At 43.8% G+C, this 16,803-nt stretch overlaps 2 protein-coding genes across 3 annotated transcripts in view; both read right to left on the reverse strand.

Annotated features, from left to right (window-relative positions):
- gart (phosphoribosylglycinamide formyltransferase) overlaps positions 1-9,658 on the reverse strand; it is a 38,826-nt gene extending 29,168 nt beyond the window's left edge. The window contains exons 1-4 of the mRNA XM_079495442.1: positions 9,493-9,658; positions 3,276-3,425; positions 2,302-2,397; positions 709-883 (exon numbers count right to left, since the gene is read on the reverse strand). Of these exons, the coding sequence (XP_079351568.1) occupies positions 709-883; positions 2,302-2,397; positions 3,276-3,420 (416 nt within the window). The 5' untranslated portion in view covers positions 3,421-3,425; positions 9,493-9,658. The remainder of the gene's footprint in view (positions 1-708; positions 884-2,301; positions 2,398-3,275; positions 3,426-9,492) is intronic.
- A 2,163-nt stretch (positions 9,659-11,821) lies between these two features.
- Positions 11,822-16,567, reverse strand: LOC306916956 (uncharacterized protein). 2 transcript variants are annotated; one of them, XM_079495057.1, is made up of 5 exons: positions 16,453-16,567; positions 14,762-15,060; positions 13,902-14,168; positions 13,041-13,190; positions 11,822-12,655 (listed from the first exon to the last, which is right to left on the reverse strand). In XM_079495057.1, the coding sequence occupies exons 2-5, from the start codon at positions 15,045-15,047 to the stop codon at positions 12,486-12,488; spliced, it is 873 nt and encodes a 290-aa protein (XP_079351183.1). In that variant the 5' UTR covers positions 15,048-15,060; positions 16,453-16,567; the 3' UTR covers positions 11,822-12,485. The 2 variants fall into 2 exon arrangements, with proteins under 2 accessions (XP_079351183.1, XP_079351184.1); XM_079495058.1 differs by having other exon boundaries at positions 16,491-16,532.
- Positions 16,568-16,803: the final 236 nt, after the last annotated feature.

The raw sequence follows: 16,803 nt of genomic DNA on the forward strand, positions 1-16,803 counted from the left end.
GTCTTAGGAGTCTTGTTTAATAATGATTAGAGGATCCGCAGGAGCAGCCAAATCAAATAAGACTCCTAAGACTATTACTGAGAGTGCGAACAACAGACAGTCAAACATACAGTATGCATCTGTGATCGTTCCGTTCTAAACATCTGAAGTATTCCGACATATTTTCTCCACTTTTTCAAAGCATTTTATTCAGCACTAAAAGAAAAATAAATGTTGTGTCTTGGAGTAGGGAGTGAAGTCATCTATTCTACAGAACTAGACAGGTATTCCCTTCTCCGTAAGAGCATCTCTGATGATGTCATATTGATTGATATCAGTGTGGAACTCCAAAGACCAATCAATGGTTTCACCGGGACAGGTGAAACAAAATGAGAAATGTAAAAAGTTATTTGGAGATTGACTTTGTCTTGCACAAAAGAATATGATGCTTATTATCGGTGTAGTGGTTTGAGAGATTAGCCACAGACACAGAGACGGACAGGGGCGAGAACATTAGTCTCTGCCAGTATCATCTCTGCCGTCGGGCCTAGCAGAGACAACTAGGTCGACACATTCTGCAATAAAGCAACGGCCGCAATCTATCTTTCTCATCCAGGCCATGTGTCACAATATGAACAAATATGTAACAGCTCAAATCAATATCGCACAGTTGATTGAAATGTTGTACAATTAAAATTCAATTTGAAATATAATTGCCATTCGACTGACGTGCGTATGTAGTCGCAAGCCTCCTGGGGGTCTGTGAAGGAGCCCCAGCTAGCTGTGGGTATGTTGTGGCGATCCATGAATGCCTTGGAGAAGGTCTTGCTAGCCTCCAACTGGGCTGCCTTGGCAGAGGGGCCAAAACATGGAACCCCAGCAGCTGTCAGGTCATCTACGATGCCTGAGAGAGGGAGAGGTAGAGGTAGGTACAGCAGGAAGGAGAGACATCTCAATTGTCAAGTGTAATGTATGCAAAGACACGCACACCTGGAAGCCACAGGACCTTAACCATCTCTTCGCCAAAACTAGCCGATTTACCAAAAAACTACTTTGTGGCCTTGACAGCCAATTCATCCAAACAGAAAAGTCTGATCTGATTGCATTAAACATTAAACAACATTAAACTCACTTTGCCACTCACTATCACACACTGAACTAGGAAATGATTATCCATGCATTTGTCTCTTCACGCCTGGATTATTGTAACTCACTTTTCACTTGCCTCAAGAAAAAAACATGGACCGCCTCCAACTAATTCAGAAGGCTGGGGCCAGATTATAACTACGTCCAGCAGATAGTGCCACATCACTCCAGTGCTGGCCTCCTTGCACTGGTTTCCTTTTCATTCATTTCAGGGTCCAGTTGAAGGTCCTACAGCTCACAGGCCCCAGACAGCCTGGCCCAGACAGCGTGCGTTCTGGTCTAGAGGGGTGGACGCGCATGGAGAAAGCACTGGAGAATATTGGTTCATAGATCAACATTTTTTCTATTTGAACAAGCGTTTGTTGATGGTTCGTGATTTTATTTTCGATGTTTGCATTAATGTCTTGTTGAATTATACAACATTTCTATCTGCTTTATTTCCCGTTGTTCGTTTTCTCACTGTATGTAAAGACTCAGAGCAGTTTGAAGGAGGCTAGGGATGCACATGGTAGGGCGTTCCACATCTTAGTGGCATAGGAGCAAAATGAATTTAACCCCTTGTTTGAGACTGGGTTGAACATGGTTTGTTGAACTCCCTCTGGTGTTGTGATCATGGACTTTGTTGACATTAAAGGAAGTATATATATATATATATTTTGATGGGTTTTTTTTGTGGCTTTCGCCTTTATTTTATATTTTTTATGGAGGGACAGACAGTAGGCTGACAGGAAATGGGGAGAGAGATGGGGGGAAGACATGCAGTAAAGGCTGTCGGGATTGGGTGCAGCAAGTCATGCAAAGGTGTGGTGGTCTACCTCAGCAATCCATCTCCCAGGGGTCTAGAGCATTGTAACGATGACAGACTCCCACGTATTACCGGCTGATACAGACAATAAGCCACTCCCGACTTACTTTACTTCTACTTCTTCTTGACAGCTACATGGGTATCTTAGTGGTGTAGCGAATCTTGTAGACAACAATAGATGTAACAGATGTATAGTCGATGTTAAATGGAAGGGAAAGACGATATCTGACTATTTCAATCAACACCAGCTCCCTTCACCCCACGGATATTGAGCCTAATCCAACCCATCTCAGAACTCCGCCGTGGGTACTGTACTCTGCTCTTCTACGCTCCTGAAAAGAATATACATTAGCGATCATAAGGAAACTCACCTTCTGCCAGTGGTACCTCCGGTCCAACCACAACCAGACCCACCTTGTGGTCCTTGCAGAACTGGGCCAGGATGGAGTGGTTACTGATTGACACCTCTGGATGGGACGGACAAAATACGGCAGATGGATCTGAATTAAAGACCTTACACACCGACCGGGCTTTTTTTTGTTTTGTTTGCATGTAAAGTGAACCAGGTTGATTCTGGGGCCACGCATTAAAAGTAAATTAATCCACAAAACAAACGTAATTTGTATTGTTGACCTATTTCTACAATATTAGTGCAACGTTCGTTCATTTTTTTTACCCCTCTATCACATGGTACTGTATGTTACAAATGACGTTAGTTTTGTGAATTAATTTACTTTTACTGTCCCAGTGCCCCCCACAAAATGACTGGAACTACTTAATATTGACCAAACCCAGAGCAGAACTCCCACCACGGGACTCGGGGAATCAATTAATACAGTTGAAACCACTATATTAATGGCAAGTATTTCATACAGCTTAAGTTCTGAACTATCCCTTTAAGGCAACAACATGCCAATTCTGTAGCACTTCATATATTCCCACCCCTCTCCAGTGGTTAACCCATTTTGGGCGGGAACCCCTTGTTCCCCCTTGGTGTTTTAAACATTATGTTATAATTTAGCTATTGAAAAATAGCAGATCTACAAGCTCATAGCGCGCCACCGAGTGGCGCGCTACGAGCTGTTAGGTCTGCTATTTTTGAAAAATCGTGAAAATGTGGCGCAAATTTGGAATATATATATTTTTTTAACTCAAATCTTTGCTTCCGAGAGGTTCCTGGAATAACATATTTTCAGATGGAGAGGTTGGAGGCCAAATACATATAATTATTGGGGTCCTTGACATGAAATATTGAGCACCACTAATACAGAAACATAGGTATTTCAGAAAACATTTTTTTTATTTCGACGTCAGGCCTAAATGGGTTAAAAACATGTGCGTTTACCAGAGTTGCGGATCTTGCCGCAGTTGGCCGTGCCGGCGTTCCCAGGCGCCACCAGGACCTCCTGGACGTGCGCCGACTGGGCCAGCTTCCACGCCAGGGTGTGTTCCCGCCCGCCACTGCCAATCACCAGCACTCGTTCCGCCATGGCGCCTTAAGAGACGAATGGAGAGAATCAAATTATGTTTTTATTGGCAGTTACACTTTGCACAGTGCGGTGCCTCACTGCTCCATTTTTCTAATCTCCTCACAACACAGGCTCATAGAATTTCATTATTTCTTTTCTTTTTTCAGCATAGAAGGGGATTTTAGGCAGGGAAAAATACAGTACATATACAGTATGCTTCTCTTTTTTGTATATAGATTTACGTACAGACAAAAAACAAATATATATCATCAATGGCCTGGGCCATGGCTCAGCGGTCCAGGCACCTTGGCTGGTAATCCAGTCTGGCAGTGTGCCGCGGGTTCGACTCCCGATCCCGACGGCCTTTACTGCATGTCACCCCCCATCTCTCTCCCCATTTCCTGTCAGCCTACTGTCTGTCCCTCCATAAGAAATATAAAATAAAAGGCGAAAGCCACAAAAAAAAAACATTAAAAAACAATATATATCATCAATAAAATGAGGTAAAGGAGTTACATTAATGCAGACAGTTACATACAAAACAAAACTTTGACACCTTCACATTTCTCCGTACAGGTATTTGTAAAAGTCACTTTGATAAAAAAAAAAGAATACAAACATAAGAAGGTCAGTGGTGTCGTGCTCGTAGCACGCAGTACCACGCCGTGGTACCTAGAAACGTCCCCAAATCCCAGTGTCTGTTGGGCAGCCCAATCCCAGTGTCTGTTGGGCAGCCCAATCCCAGTGTCTGTTGGGCAGCCCAATCCCAGTGTCTGTTGGGCAGCTCAATCCCAGTGTCTGTTGGGCAGCCCAATCCCAGTGTCTGTTGGGCAGCCCAATCCCAGTGTCTGTTGGGCAGCCCAATCAATTCAATTCAAAGGAGCTTTATTGGCATGAGAAAACACGTTGCCAAAGCAAGTTGAAATGCGGAGTACTATATACAGTTGGAGGGGGGGGTACAGCATTTTTGTAAACAGAGCTATGTCACATTGCATCATCATATACAGTTGGAGGCCATCGATATTGTCCTTTTCGCTGAGTTTTGCGTGATCTGCGCAAAAGGACAGTTAACCCCTTTTGGTGTTTTAAACATTGTTATAATTTAGCTATTGAAAAATAGCAGATCTACAAGCTCATAGCGCGCCACCGAGTGGCGCGCTATGAGCTTGTAGGTCTGCTATTTTTGAAAAATCGTGAAAATATTTATTTCAGAAAACTGGAGGATTTAGAAGGATTTTTTAAAATTTTGAGGTCAGGCCTAAATGGGTCAAATGATAAGGGACAATATCGGTGGCACCCAACTGTACATGTTATACAGGGTATAAAGCTATTTAGAAACAGTCAACGGAGCTCTTGCCCAGCTAGGCTGCTGGAAGGAGGTGGTGAGAGATGGAGCTCTTGCCCAGCTAGGCTGCTGGAAGGAGGTGGTGAAAGGTGAGGGGGAAATAGATCGTGGCTGCCACATTCGCACCTTTACCAAGCTACACCTTTACCAAGCTACAAAAGCTGCAAACGCAACTCTTATCAATGGTCCACCTGTTAAAAGGACCACTTCACCACTTTTCAACCTATCCTCACTAATAATCATGATAAAATGGCACGATTTTTTTCTACTCAGTCTGTGTCTCATAGGAGGGCTGTGGGCAGTTTAGAAACCGTCTTCTAGTGACATCATCATTAGGCAGATTATTTTTTAAACAAGATTTTTTTACAAAAATGTTTAGATTTTCATTATCGTGAGAACGAAGGCTTCCATTTTCGCATTGCAACTTTTCAGGACTAGAAAGCCTGCAGTTTTTATTAGCTTGTATTCCCCATCGATGATGTCACAGGAAGACGGTTTCTGAACTGCCCACAGCCCTCCTATGAGACACAGACCGAGTAGAAAGAAATTGCGCCATTTTTTCAAGATTATTAGTGAGGACCTATTATATGAAGATAGGTTGAAAAGTGGTGAAGTGGTCCTTTAAAGGGATAGTTCAGATTTTTTGAACTTAAGTTGTATGAAATACTTGCCATTAATATAGTGGTTGCAACTGTATTCATTGATTGCCCGAGTCCTGTGGTGTGAGTTCTGCTCTGGTTTTGGTGAAATATCAAGTAGTTCCGATCATTTTGTGGGCGCATGTGCGTGACGTCATTAAATTGACGTGATACCGAAAAAACAGCCAGGGCAGGGACCCAGCCAGCCACACCCTGGGCAAGACCTACGCTGAAAAGACTATCAGCGGAAGTTGCGGGATTTTAGCGGAAGTATCGCCCAAGGAAATGACGTTGATGCTTTACAAATCAGTTCACATTCTCCGCGAATGAAACAAGTGTTGTGATTGGTCTGGGAAATATCGTATCCGGGGGAAATACATCTGATGGATGTTCCGGAGGATACGTCCGCCGATAGCTTCTCTGCTCTGCCTTACGTTGTGACCAGGCTTTTCTTTTCGCAGATAAGTAAGCCTGGGACCGAGGCTAAGCCAGCCAGGGACACACATTGCTGAGCATTGGAGTGGCTGCACCACTCAAAAACCACCATTACACCACTGGAGGTATGAGAATGAAAGAGGGAAGACGAGAGTAAACAAGTGTGAATGATAACAATAATAAAAATCATACCCGTGTGAACTGAGTGGTGTAAGGTCTTATATAGACTGATCAACTGTGGTCTAACACAATGAAATCACACCCGTGTGAACTGGGTGACCATAGCAACCATGCTCATTTTTTTGGGTACGGACAGACACGTAAACTAACAAAGCCAGTTGTAGGAGTGGTTTACACCACTCATAAACTGATGCTGTAGGAGACGGGAAAAGATGGGAAATGAATGAGTAAAAACATTTGCATTGGAAGAAGATAGAAACATAGAATTTCTGCATGAATGCCAGCATGGACTGATTGTCCCAGCCAGTGCACCGCTGCACAGTGCACAGCCAGTGATTGGACTGGTTGTCCCAGCCAGTGCACCGTCCGCTGTACAGCCAGTGATTGGACTGATTGTCCCAGCCAGTGCACCGTCCTCTGTACAGCCAGTGATTGGACTGATTGTCCCAGCCAGTGCACCGTCCGCTGTACAGCCAGTGATTGGACTGATTGTCCCAGCCAGTGCACCGTCCGCTGTACAGCCAGTGATTGGACTGGTTGTCCCAGCCAGTGCACCGTCCGCTGTACAGCCAGTGATTGGACTGATTGTCCCAGCCAGTGCACCGCTGCACAGCCAGTGATTGAATGATACATTATATTCCGTTTGTTAATTGTTCCGCTGAAGAACCCTTTATGAAGTAACTCTGGGCAGAGGGGCCTTCGCTGGCCAGACTGGCTACAGCAGAGAGAACTAATAGCTTTTCATTCATATTTTAAATTGGATTAATGTTTATTTAATTGTATGTAAAAATTGACCTATAACACAAAAGGAATCTGCCTGGTTGTGAGAAATAATTGCTGACCTTTTCTGTGTTCGGCAGCTTTAAATTATCTTGTAATGCCACACTAACAAGTCAACTAGAAAAATAAAAGCTTTGCGTGGTCAACAATTAACTGGCATGGTCACCAGGCCAAATCAACTAGGAGTCATTTGCATGACAGAACAAAGACATTATGCAGTTGATATAGACAGCAGCCTCGGCCGCAGACAATTGCCAGCACATGACTTGAAACCACACAGCAGCGTGTTTTTGAGTGGTGCAAACCACTCCAACAACCAGCTTTGTCTGTACCCGTGTACCCGTGTATGTACCCGTGTACCTGTACGTGGCCCCACGCACAGATGAGCATGGTTGCTATGGTTAATGTGTGACGTCACTGCACCACTCAGTTCACACGGGTGTGATTTTTAAAGATACTCCAGGGTGGCTTACGGTGAACCACATACAACTTATTACACACACTCTCTCTCTCGCAATACTTCTGTAGCTCAACTAATTACTACTGCAACATCAACACGACTTTCGTTCATTTCAAGTTCAAAGTGCACAACAAGCCACTCTAGGACAGAGAAATGTAAGTGACAAGACAAGAGAAGAGAATGTGCATGCCATGTAGTATGTTTGCATCTTTTCCCTCAATTAGTGCACCTTAATATGCAAGTTATGAACACCCAGACAGGTTTTTATCCTTATTAGAAGAAAACTGAGTAGATAAGATAACCAAGTAGATAATTGGAATATAACATCCTAAGGCCCGGCCCAAAGCCGGGGCCCTCATCAAAACCCTGTAAACTCGAGAATGTATCTGCTACCACCTTAGATCTCCATATATGGAGCTGACCTGTTCTGACATTCCATAATATATTGATCTGACCTCATCAATAATGTAGTGGGCATTACATCGCAGCCAGGACAATCAATTTACAACGTTTTCTTAGGTATTATTGCATATGTTATGGCAACACATTCAATGACACCTTTGTTTCTATTAGGTTTTAGCACTCACAGGGAAGTTGTCCATTATTGAGGGCAGTCACAAAAAACATATCCTACATGAATCCCCACCCTAATGTGAGTCAACAACGCAAAGCCCCCCCACCCCCCCCCCCCATATGACTAAACTAGGAGATAGCAAACAAAAAGGGGTCAGAGTTTCAACAATGATCACTTGGACTGACCTCGAAATAAGCTCCTGTCTGTCTGGCAGTGTCTGCTACTACAACTGTGATGTTTGCAACACCAGCATTGGATGTGTTACTTTAGTCAGGAGAATAGCCTATAGCCTACAATGGACTCAGGGCTGCCAACACTCCTGGGTCCGGCTGCAGGAGTCTCCTGGGTCCGGCTGCAGGAGTCTCCTGCAAGGCTGCATCTTGACCACATCTCCTGCATTGCCATTTCTCCTCTCCCCAAAATTAACCAGAACACAGGAACTTTTGCTGGAACTGTAGTGTACCCATAATTTTCCAATGCTTGTAAAGCAAGCCGGATAAAAGTATCAAACTCCCAAAATACACCAGAACACAGGAAATTACATCTACTCTGTTAAAAGGTTTCTGGGGGAGGACTAGCCCTGGTCCAGTAGAGCAGGGGTTCTCAACCTGGGGGTCGCCAAATTGTTTTTGGGGGTCCCCAGATTATTCAAAAAATAAAGAAATGCAACTGAATGGCTGGAAATTAAGAGTTTACATGGTAGTACTGTACACAGTAGTACATGCATAGACTTTCCTTAATGATTATATCTGATTTCAGTATGTATGATGTAGCTTTGATTGATTGATATATTTATTAACAGTTTGCAGAATTACAGTACATTTCAAGCACAAACTCAATACAAAGGCTGTTAACTGTGAGTGGACGACCCAATTAAGCATTACACTTGTTTACAAGAGGGTCCACCATGTTCAATTCATCAAAACATTTAGAGACGTACAAATAGACACTTCTATAGAACAGAACAGGAATTCATCATAAATTCAGCTGTCAATTTGTATTGGGGGTGGAGGGGGGGGGGGGGGGTCGCGAGACATGGCCAAAGCATTTCTGGGGGTCCCCAACCAAAAACGCTGAGAACTGTAGTAGAGAACTCGCTAACGCACTGGACCAGGGAGGGGAGGACCCCCCCCCCAGACCTCTCTGAGGGGGCCTTGGAGAGTCCTCCCCACCCTCCCAAAAAATCTTACAGTCCAATGTTGCCAGCCCTGACATGGACTCCAAGATAAGGAATGCGTGTGTTGCATGAAAGCGCGTGTTCTGCAATTAGTTCACTGACTGGCTTTGATTCATTGGAATCACTATCCTCATGTGACTCACGTGTCCACTGAAAACAATCACTAAAACACTTTTCAAAATGTCCATTTTCAGTTGAATATATATATACACATGCCAAACAAATGATAGCTCATAAAGTATTGTGTTGGGGTGTTTCATAAATAAACGCATCCATGCATCATCACCACACAGGCACACACTACACACTACACAGCAATGGGTCGCATGCTCACAACAACTCAGAAACACACTCTTCGAACTCCCTCATGCTACAGACTTGAGGATGCTGCTGACAAAAGTTATGTGCTAATGTGTTAGCTCCAGTAGTTCCAACTAAGTGCATTCATAGAAAAGTAACGTCTGCGGTCCAGAGAGTAGACCCATATCTTCGGGCCGAACTCACCTATGTTTATGAGTGTGAATGTGGATGTTTAGTAGTCCGTCCTGTGCTGCAGGTCAGTCGATCGGTCACACAGCTGGGCGAGTGAGTACTCTACTCGACTGCATCTTCTTACACACTAGACATCCCATAGCTTGGAGGGGCAGTCGCGCTGTGATTTGCTAGTGGTTGTCAGGTAACCACATACATTACAGTAGCAGCGAAACATGTATACATCCATTCTATTGATGGACGGACATAATATATGGACAGCAAATGCAAATGTATATTTACCGGTATTTAATTATAATAATATCACCCATGAGTTACAATTATTCAGTCTGGTGACAAGTGCGTATAAACGAAAACACGAATACATATAATTTCTCATAAATTTCTGTCTAATAAAGTATTCAATCAATCAACCAGAGTTAAAGTACTTTAAACCAGTTAACTGACTTTAAATGTATAATCCAGCTATAATCTCAGCGCGACCGACCCTTCGGACCATGGGATCTTGAATCGACTATCAAAACCACGTGGAACTGAAGCTGCATGTGTTGATCATAAACAAATGCAAAGTTTGCATCTCTAAATAGATAAAACTCAAACTTGAGCAGAGTTTTGTCATACTTCGTTAATGTCACGGGAATCGGGACCCTACTTACTTGCAAATGTATGAAATTCTTGAATCTTCAACTTCCTTTACCATGATGTACCATTCGAGATGCATCGTGGGAGTTGTAGTCAACTGCCCTAGAAATGTGAGGAAAATGATGTACTATGCTGGTCATTCCCCTAGTATCTGCCATTTTCTGCAACATATAAAAGGCTATTAAGCTATGGGAAACAATGTTGAATACTACAATTAAATAAGGGTTCAGTTTCTCATTTTGCATTTAACACTGTTATCATTTCATTGTGGTGACATGCACTTGAAATAAAATGACAAGCTGACTTTCTTGAGTAAATTCCCAGTAAAGCAAAACATCATCTTGAACTTGAATAGTGAATACTGTCTAAAATGAACCTTAACCTCGCGTCACCAGACTTTATACACATCTAAATGCAGTCCAGATGGATGCAGTGTAAACATCAGTTACAAAGGCGAAGTACGCCGTCTTGTGATATAAATTAATATAAAAGTTAAATGCAATATAAGAAATAAACATTGTCTTACATCCAAGAGTAAAAGTATCTATATAGTCGGTTCGTATATTTTAATCAGTAAAATTCTTAACAGAAATTAATCAATTACGCAGTGCTTAATAATTAACATCCCTAATTGCTCTAGCTTTAATCCTTGTTAGCCATATTTAGCCATATTTTTAAACAAACGAGACAATCAATAAATAAATAAAACTTTATTTGTAAAAATCGCATTAAACTTGATTAAAATGCAAAAATGTATGTCGTCTATGAACAGCACAATAAATGACAGAATTCTGAGTTTGAGTCCACCCATTAAGAACTGGAAGACACCCATGTCACGTTAGCGTTTAACCACATTAACCAATACCATTATTTATATTCATGGGACCCTGACGAAGGCTGAGTGCCGAAACGCGTTGGTCCTTCTTTGTGTAATGTTCTTTGCCATGCCTTAACTCTTAAATAAAAAAGGCTTTTTTTTCACCTCACTGGAACAGTGCCTTGGATCCTCTTCTTTTACGTTAACCATTATTTATACTTTAGCTATAGAAAAATTGTTTGAGCACCTTGAAAAAAGTTTGATCACCACTGATATAGAAACATAGTTTTTCTATAGGATAAAATAGGATAATCTGGCCAGCAGATGAGGCAGATTTTACTCTGAAAAGCCCCGCCTTCTATTTCCCCCCAAAACCAGGAGGTATAATGTTCCATTACTACCTCACGCTACTACGTCTGATCTCTCTTTAGAAACGTTAATATTCCAAACGAGATGCTTGGTCAGAAATGAGGACAGAACATCAGCTGTTCTGATCAAAACCATGGACAGCGACGTAGATTCAGAGATAATAGCAAGATTTGTTGGCCAGTAAACCAAGGACTGTCTAAAGAGGACGAGACGTGAAGACCGTACGGGCGACGCCATGTTGCTCCATGGTGCTCCATGGAAGGAAAGAAACATGCGCAGTTGAGACTAGGGGTGCACTCACACGGTTAATGCAATGCTCTGTGCTCGTTGGATGAATGTTGTGTAGTGTCATGGCCGCCCAATGTATTTCCAATGGAGGTCACATGGTTTGACACAACATTGTGTTGTGTGAGGGGGAGGGGCGCAGTCGAAACGCCCCTCCCCCTCACACAACACAATGTTGTGTCAAACCATGTGACCTCCATTGGAAATACATTGGGCGGCCATGACACAACACAACAAGCATCCAACGAGCACGAGAATTGCATGAAAGGTGTGAGCTCAGCCCAAGGAAGCTGAACGCGGAAGTGTTGGCTGCATATAGCCCATTGTGCATGTTTCTTTCCTTCCATGGAGCACCATGGAGCAACATGGCGTCGCCCGTACGGTCTTCGCGTCTCGTCCTCTTTAGACAGTCCTTGCAGTAAACAAGGAAGTGAATGGCTGCATGCATGCGCAAAACATGTCCGGGAGCCCTGTGCAAGGCGTCGCCTAGCAACGGCCCTGTCAAAAAATGGATTATAGCGATCCGTTTTTTATACAATTAAAAAGGACCTAAAGACGTCTCCACACATCCTGGGACTTCTACGGGTGTAATTATGAAGACGTCTGGGGACGTTTTGGGCAAAATAAGTGTTAAGAAGACATTAAGGGCCTGGGCCATGGCTCAGTGGTCCAGGCAATCCAGTCTGGCAGTGTGCCGCGGGTTCGACTCCCGATCCCGACGGCCTTTACTGCATGTCTTCCCCCCATCTCTCTCCCTATTTCCTGTCAGCCTACTGTCTGTCCCTCCATAAAAAAATAAATAAAGGCGAAAAGCCACAAAAAAAAAACATATATATATAAAAAAAAGAGAAGACATTAAGAATCGGGCCCTCAGGTCTTGATGGGTCAACCTTCACCACAAAGGAAGCTCGGGAGTGTTGAGAAGCTCCCCTGCCAGGTCCGAGTCTGTCAAGGCGAACAGGGTGACTCCTGAACGATAGGCAGCAGGGATCTCTATGTGTGTCGTTAACTTGGACTGGTCTTCACTGGTCTCTGCCTCCTGGACCATCCGCTTCACTTGACCTGGAAGATAAACCCACCATGAAGTGATGAACGGCTTGTTTTTGTGACTGAGATAGAAACAGAGGCAGAGAGAGAGAGAGAGAGAGAGAGAGAGTAGGACAGTGATTTTACCTACACCTTCGAGTTCAAGGACCAAGTATTAGTCCATGGACCACGCATTTATTACCTTTTTTTTTACCTCTGGGACCCCAATCTACACTGTAAAATCCTCAGTGGTCATTTAACATGTAAAAACGAAACCAAATGGACTGTACAGTATAAGGGTCCTTTTGACCCCATTTGTACACTCTGAGTTACAGAACGGTAAGGGTCCAATCAAATAATGTAGCTGCGGACCCTACCTACATTGAGAGTGCAGTAAGGAGAGTGCAGTAAGGTTATTCACCCTCCACATCCAAGGCGTTCCAGCGCGGATCCGACTGCTCTGACAGGCTGGATAGATTGCAGTCAGGAGTCCATCTCTGCAGCACGTCCTCCCGACGAATCAGCAACACAGACTCACTGCAGAGTCGCTGATGCATCTCCCTCACATTCACTGGAAACAGATGGAGTGCCATGATATTTGTACTTTTTCTGTTTTGTATGTGTCCATGGAGTTAATATTACTCTAATAGACCCCCAGGTGTGGTTAGAATACCGGTAGTCAAATGTGTCTTCTTTGTGTATTTGTGTATTTTTGGTTTCTGACAGCTGAAAGCCTGAGTCAAAAGGCCCAACCGAAATACACACCTTTAATGATGCATAATAATAATTGGTGCCGACCATTCCCGGTTAGCTTTAAACACACACGCACGCACGCACTCACGCACCCACGCATGCACGCTGGACAGCAAAGTGCCCTTTTGAAAGTTTGTTTTTTCGTACAGTTCATTATATTTTTTGTACAGTATGTGGCCCATGGTGGCATTGATCAATTCTGGATTAAAAGCATCTAATATGGGGCACCCGCTGGCCTAGTGGTCCAGGAGGCGCATGCCACATATAAGCTCTGGCCTGACAGCGCGTTGCGTGTTCGAGTCCTGTTCACGTCACGACGACATTTGCTGCATGTCTCTCCCCTTCTCTCTTTCCTGTCAATCTCCACTTGTATCTATCAATAAAGGCAGACAAGCCAAAAACAAAAAAAAAAAAAAAAATCTAATATACAGTATTATTTATGCCCCATAATCTATAAATCTCACACACAATAAGGCTCAGGGAGCCGGCAGTGCACGCCACTGCGCACGCACACGCACACATCACTTACCAACATCTAAAGGATTGGTCATGAACACCAAGTTGGGTGCAGCGCCAAATATGAGCTGGTGGTGCCAGGCATCTGGCACTTCCTGTCCCTTGGGCACAGCTCTCTGCATGTTCATGGTGGCCACGGGCACTGCCCCCTGACGGATCCATTGTGCCAGCCAGGGCACCAGTCTGAGCCGCCTGGAGGGGTGGAGGTGGAAGAATCGTCCCATCACCTTGTCCCGACTCGCTCGCTTGGATCCTGCGATAAGCTGGCTGTGAGTTGCGCCTAAATAAGAATCAGAATTCATTATTTTGCACATACAAGGGATTTGACTTCTGGAAATTGATGCATTGTAACACAGACAGCCATACAACACAATGTTAAAAGCATTAACGGGTGCATGTGTTTGGTCTGACGTACTAACAGTCACGAGTCCGACACCCTACCCCAGATCCCAACCCTAAACTTAACCTCACAGGAAGCCACGGGTTAGTTGTAACCTGCCACGTATGCGGGAGCCAGGGGGTTAAATTTTAACCCGCCACAGGTTAGTTTTAACCTGACGCGCATGTCGGGAGCCACGGGTTAGTTTTAACATGACGCGCATGTCGGGAGCCACGGGTAAGTTTTAACCTGCCACAGATTAGTTGTAACCTGTCACACATGTTAGTTTTAACCTGCAGCACGGGTTAGTTGTAACCGGCAGCGCATGTATGGAGCCACGGGTTAGTTTTAACCTGCCACGCATGTCGGGAGCCACGGGTTAGTTTTAACCCGCAGCACGGGTTAGTTGTAACCGGTAGCGCATGTCGGGAGCCACGGGTTAGTTTTAACCCGCAGCACGGGTTAGTTGTAACCGGTAGCACAGGACATCTTACCGGCCTCGCTCCGGGAGAGCAGGTAGTCCGGCAGCGGCGAGTCGTTCCTCCTCAGGCGTGTTTCCACGCAGCGGTCGGCCTCCTCCGGACACACCCCCACACCCAGGGCTCGGAGGACATCCACCACCGCCGTGGCTCCGCAGGCAGACGCTCCTATCTGCAGCGTCTGTCTCTCAAACGCCTCCTGTATGGACCACATCATGGCCAAGTCGCATTCTTCCTCCGGAATCTCTCCGTCATCCGCACCACCCTGCCCCTGGTGGTTGATGGACACCTCCTCCTCCATCAGAAATGGTCAACTGGAATTATATTGGTTACTGATGGTAAATAAGTTCATCCTCGGGGGATTGTATGTAGCATACAACATGTATGCTACATACAATCCCTACCATATTGTTGTATGACAAATTGTGCAGGGATTGACATTAAGGTCTCGGGCAAGTGCAGGTCATGTTCTACTTGACCAAAGGTCATGACCACTTACCGAAAAGTGATAGGTAAAACTTGAATTACCATTAAATGTTTACTTTTTGGGGCTATGCGATAAAAGATGTCATACCTAATTTTTTATGCCAAATACCTACCTATAGCTATATGACTATGGGTTCACACATTTTATATTTTTAAGGTAGCAACAGTGAAAACAGCACATTATAGGTAAACACTGCTCTTATTTTACATTATATAGACCATAAGTGCTCTGTACACATTCAGGTATTTACTGTTTAGACAGATCTCATGTTGTCCTCTCAAAACGAGCACTTGCCCGGTCGGGCAACCTGAAAACAAACACCACCTGCCCGAAAGTTTTATTTACCCGCCAGGGGCAGGTGGGAAACAAGTGTCAATGCCTGGCTGGTCTATTCTCACAAGTCACAACACATTGTAATGCAAAGCTTGTGTTATCCTAGAAATCTAAAATAGCTGATCTGTTTTGAACTCCCCTTCTTTTCTAATGATTTCACTTATTTTTAATTGCAAAACTGACAAACCTGCACAAATAATAATTTCACCCACTTTTGTATGTGATGTGACAATAGAGATTGATCTGATCATCATACACTCAACTAGCCCTAGCTCTGGTCCATCGGTCCATAGCCTTCTACTGCTTCTACGATGCAGGGCAGAATCGTAGAAGCAGTAGAAGACTATGGAACAGAGCTAAACTAGCCCTAGAAGAAAGTCTCCTGGTGTTGATTCTATAGGTCTAACACTCAACAGGCTTACTCGTTCATTTACATAGTGTATGTATTCTCACTGATACCCTGTAAACTGTACCAACATTACAGCCAGCCACGAACTCACCACATATAATTTAATTTCCATCCCCAATTTTGACACTGTAGGACTATTTGTGAGGAAGTGTTGACAAAGGATACAATATTATGCCCTTTACTGTAGCCTACAAGTACAAAATATACAGCATATAAAGTACAATAAATTGTCTCTGTATTGCACAACAGAACCCGCTTTATGCTTTAAGCTTACATCTATATTGGCAACTCAATATTGGCTGTAAAACTGAGGGTAGATTCCAGAGACACTCTCTGATTGTATAGTGGGTGCTATAGATTAGCAACACAACATTAGACAGTGTTTTCATTGTGGCGTGTTTGAATGCAGTGCAAGATATAGAGTACAACATTTAGCTTGTGTTTATTAATAGAGAGTTGGTTTAATGTAATGTATACCTAAAGCGTTGTTCAATAATCCATGTTGATGATCTTACTCTGTCTGGAAGAGGAAAGTGGGGTGAACACATAGCCTCATACTGGGTAAACAGCAGCTGCAACGCAAGTGAAACAGTCAGCACAGCGCATGCTCAAATGCCTCGTTTGTTTGATGGTTATGGAGACATGCAGTGGACAACTAGTGCCTCCTACTGGTCACTTTGGATAAATACAGACTTATTTCACACTAAGTTCAAACTTATGGCTTTTTGATTGATTGATTGATTTATTAACAGTTTGCAGAATTACAGTACATTTCAAGTACAACTCAATACAAAAACGGTTAACAGTGAGTGGACGACACCATAAAGC

This window comes from Electrona antarctica (genome assembly GCF_951216825.1).
Source record: "Electrona antarctica genome assembly, chromosome: 24".
Taxonomy (NCBI): domain Eukaryota; kingdom Metazoa; phylum Chordata; class Actinopteri; order Myctophiformes; family Myctophidae; genus Electrona; species Electrona antarctica.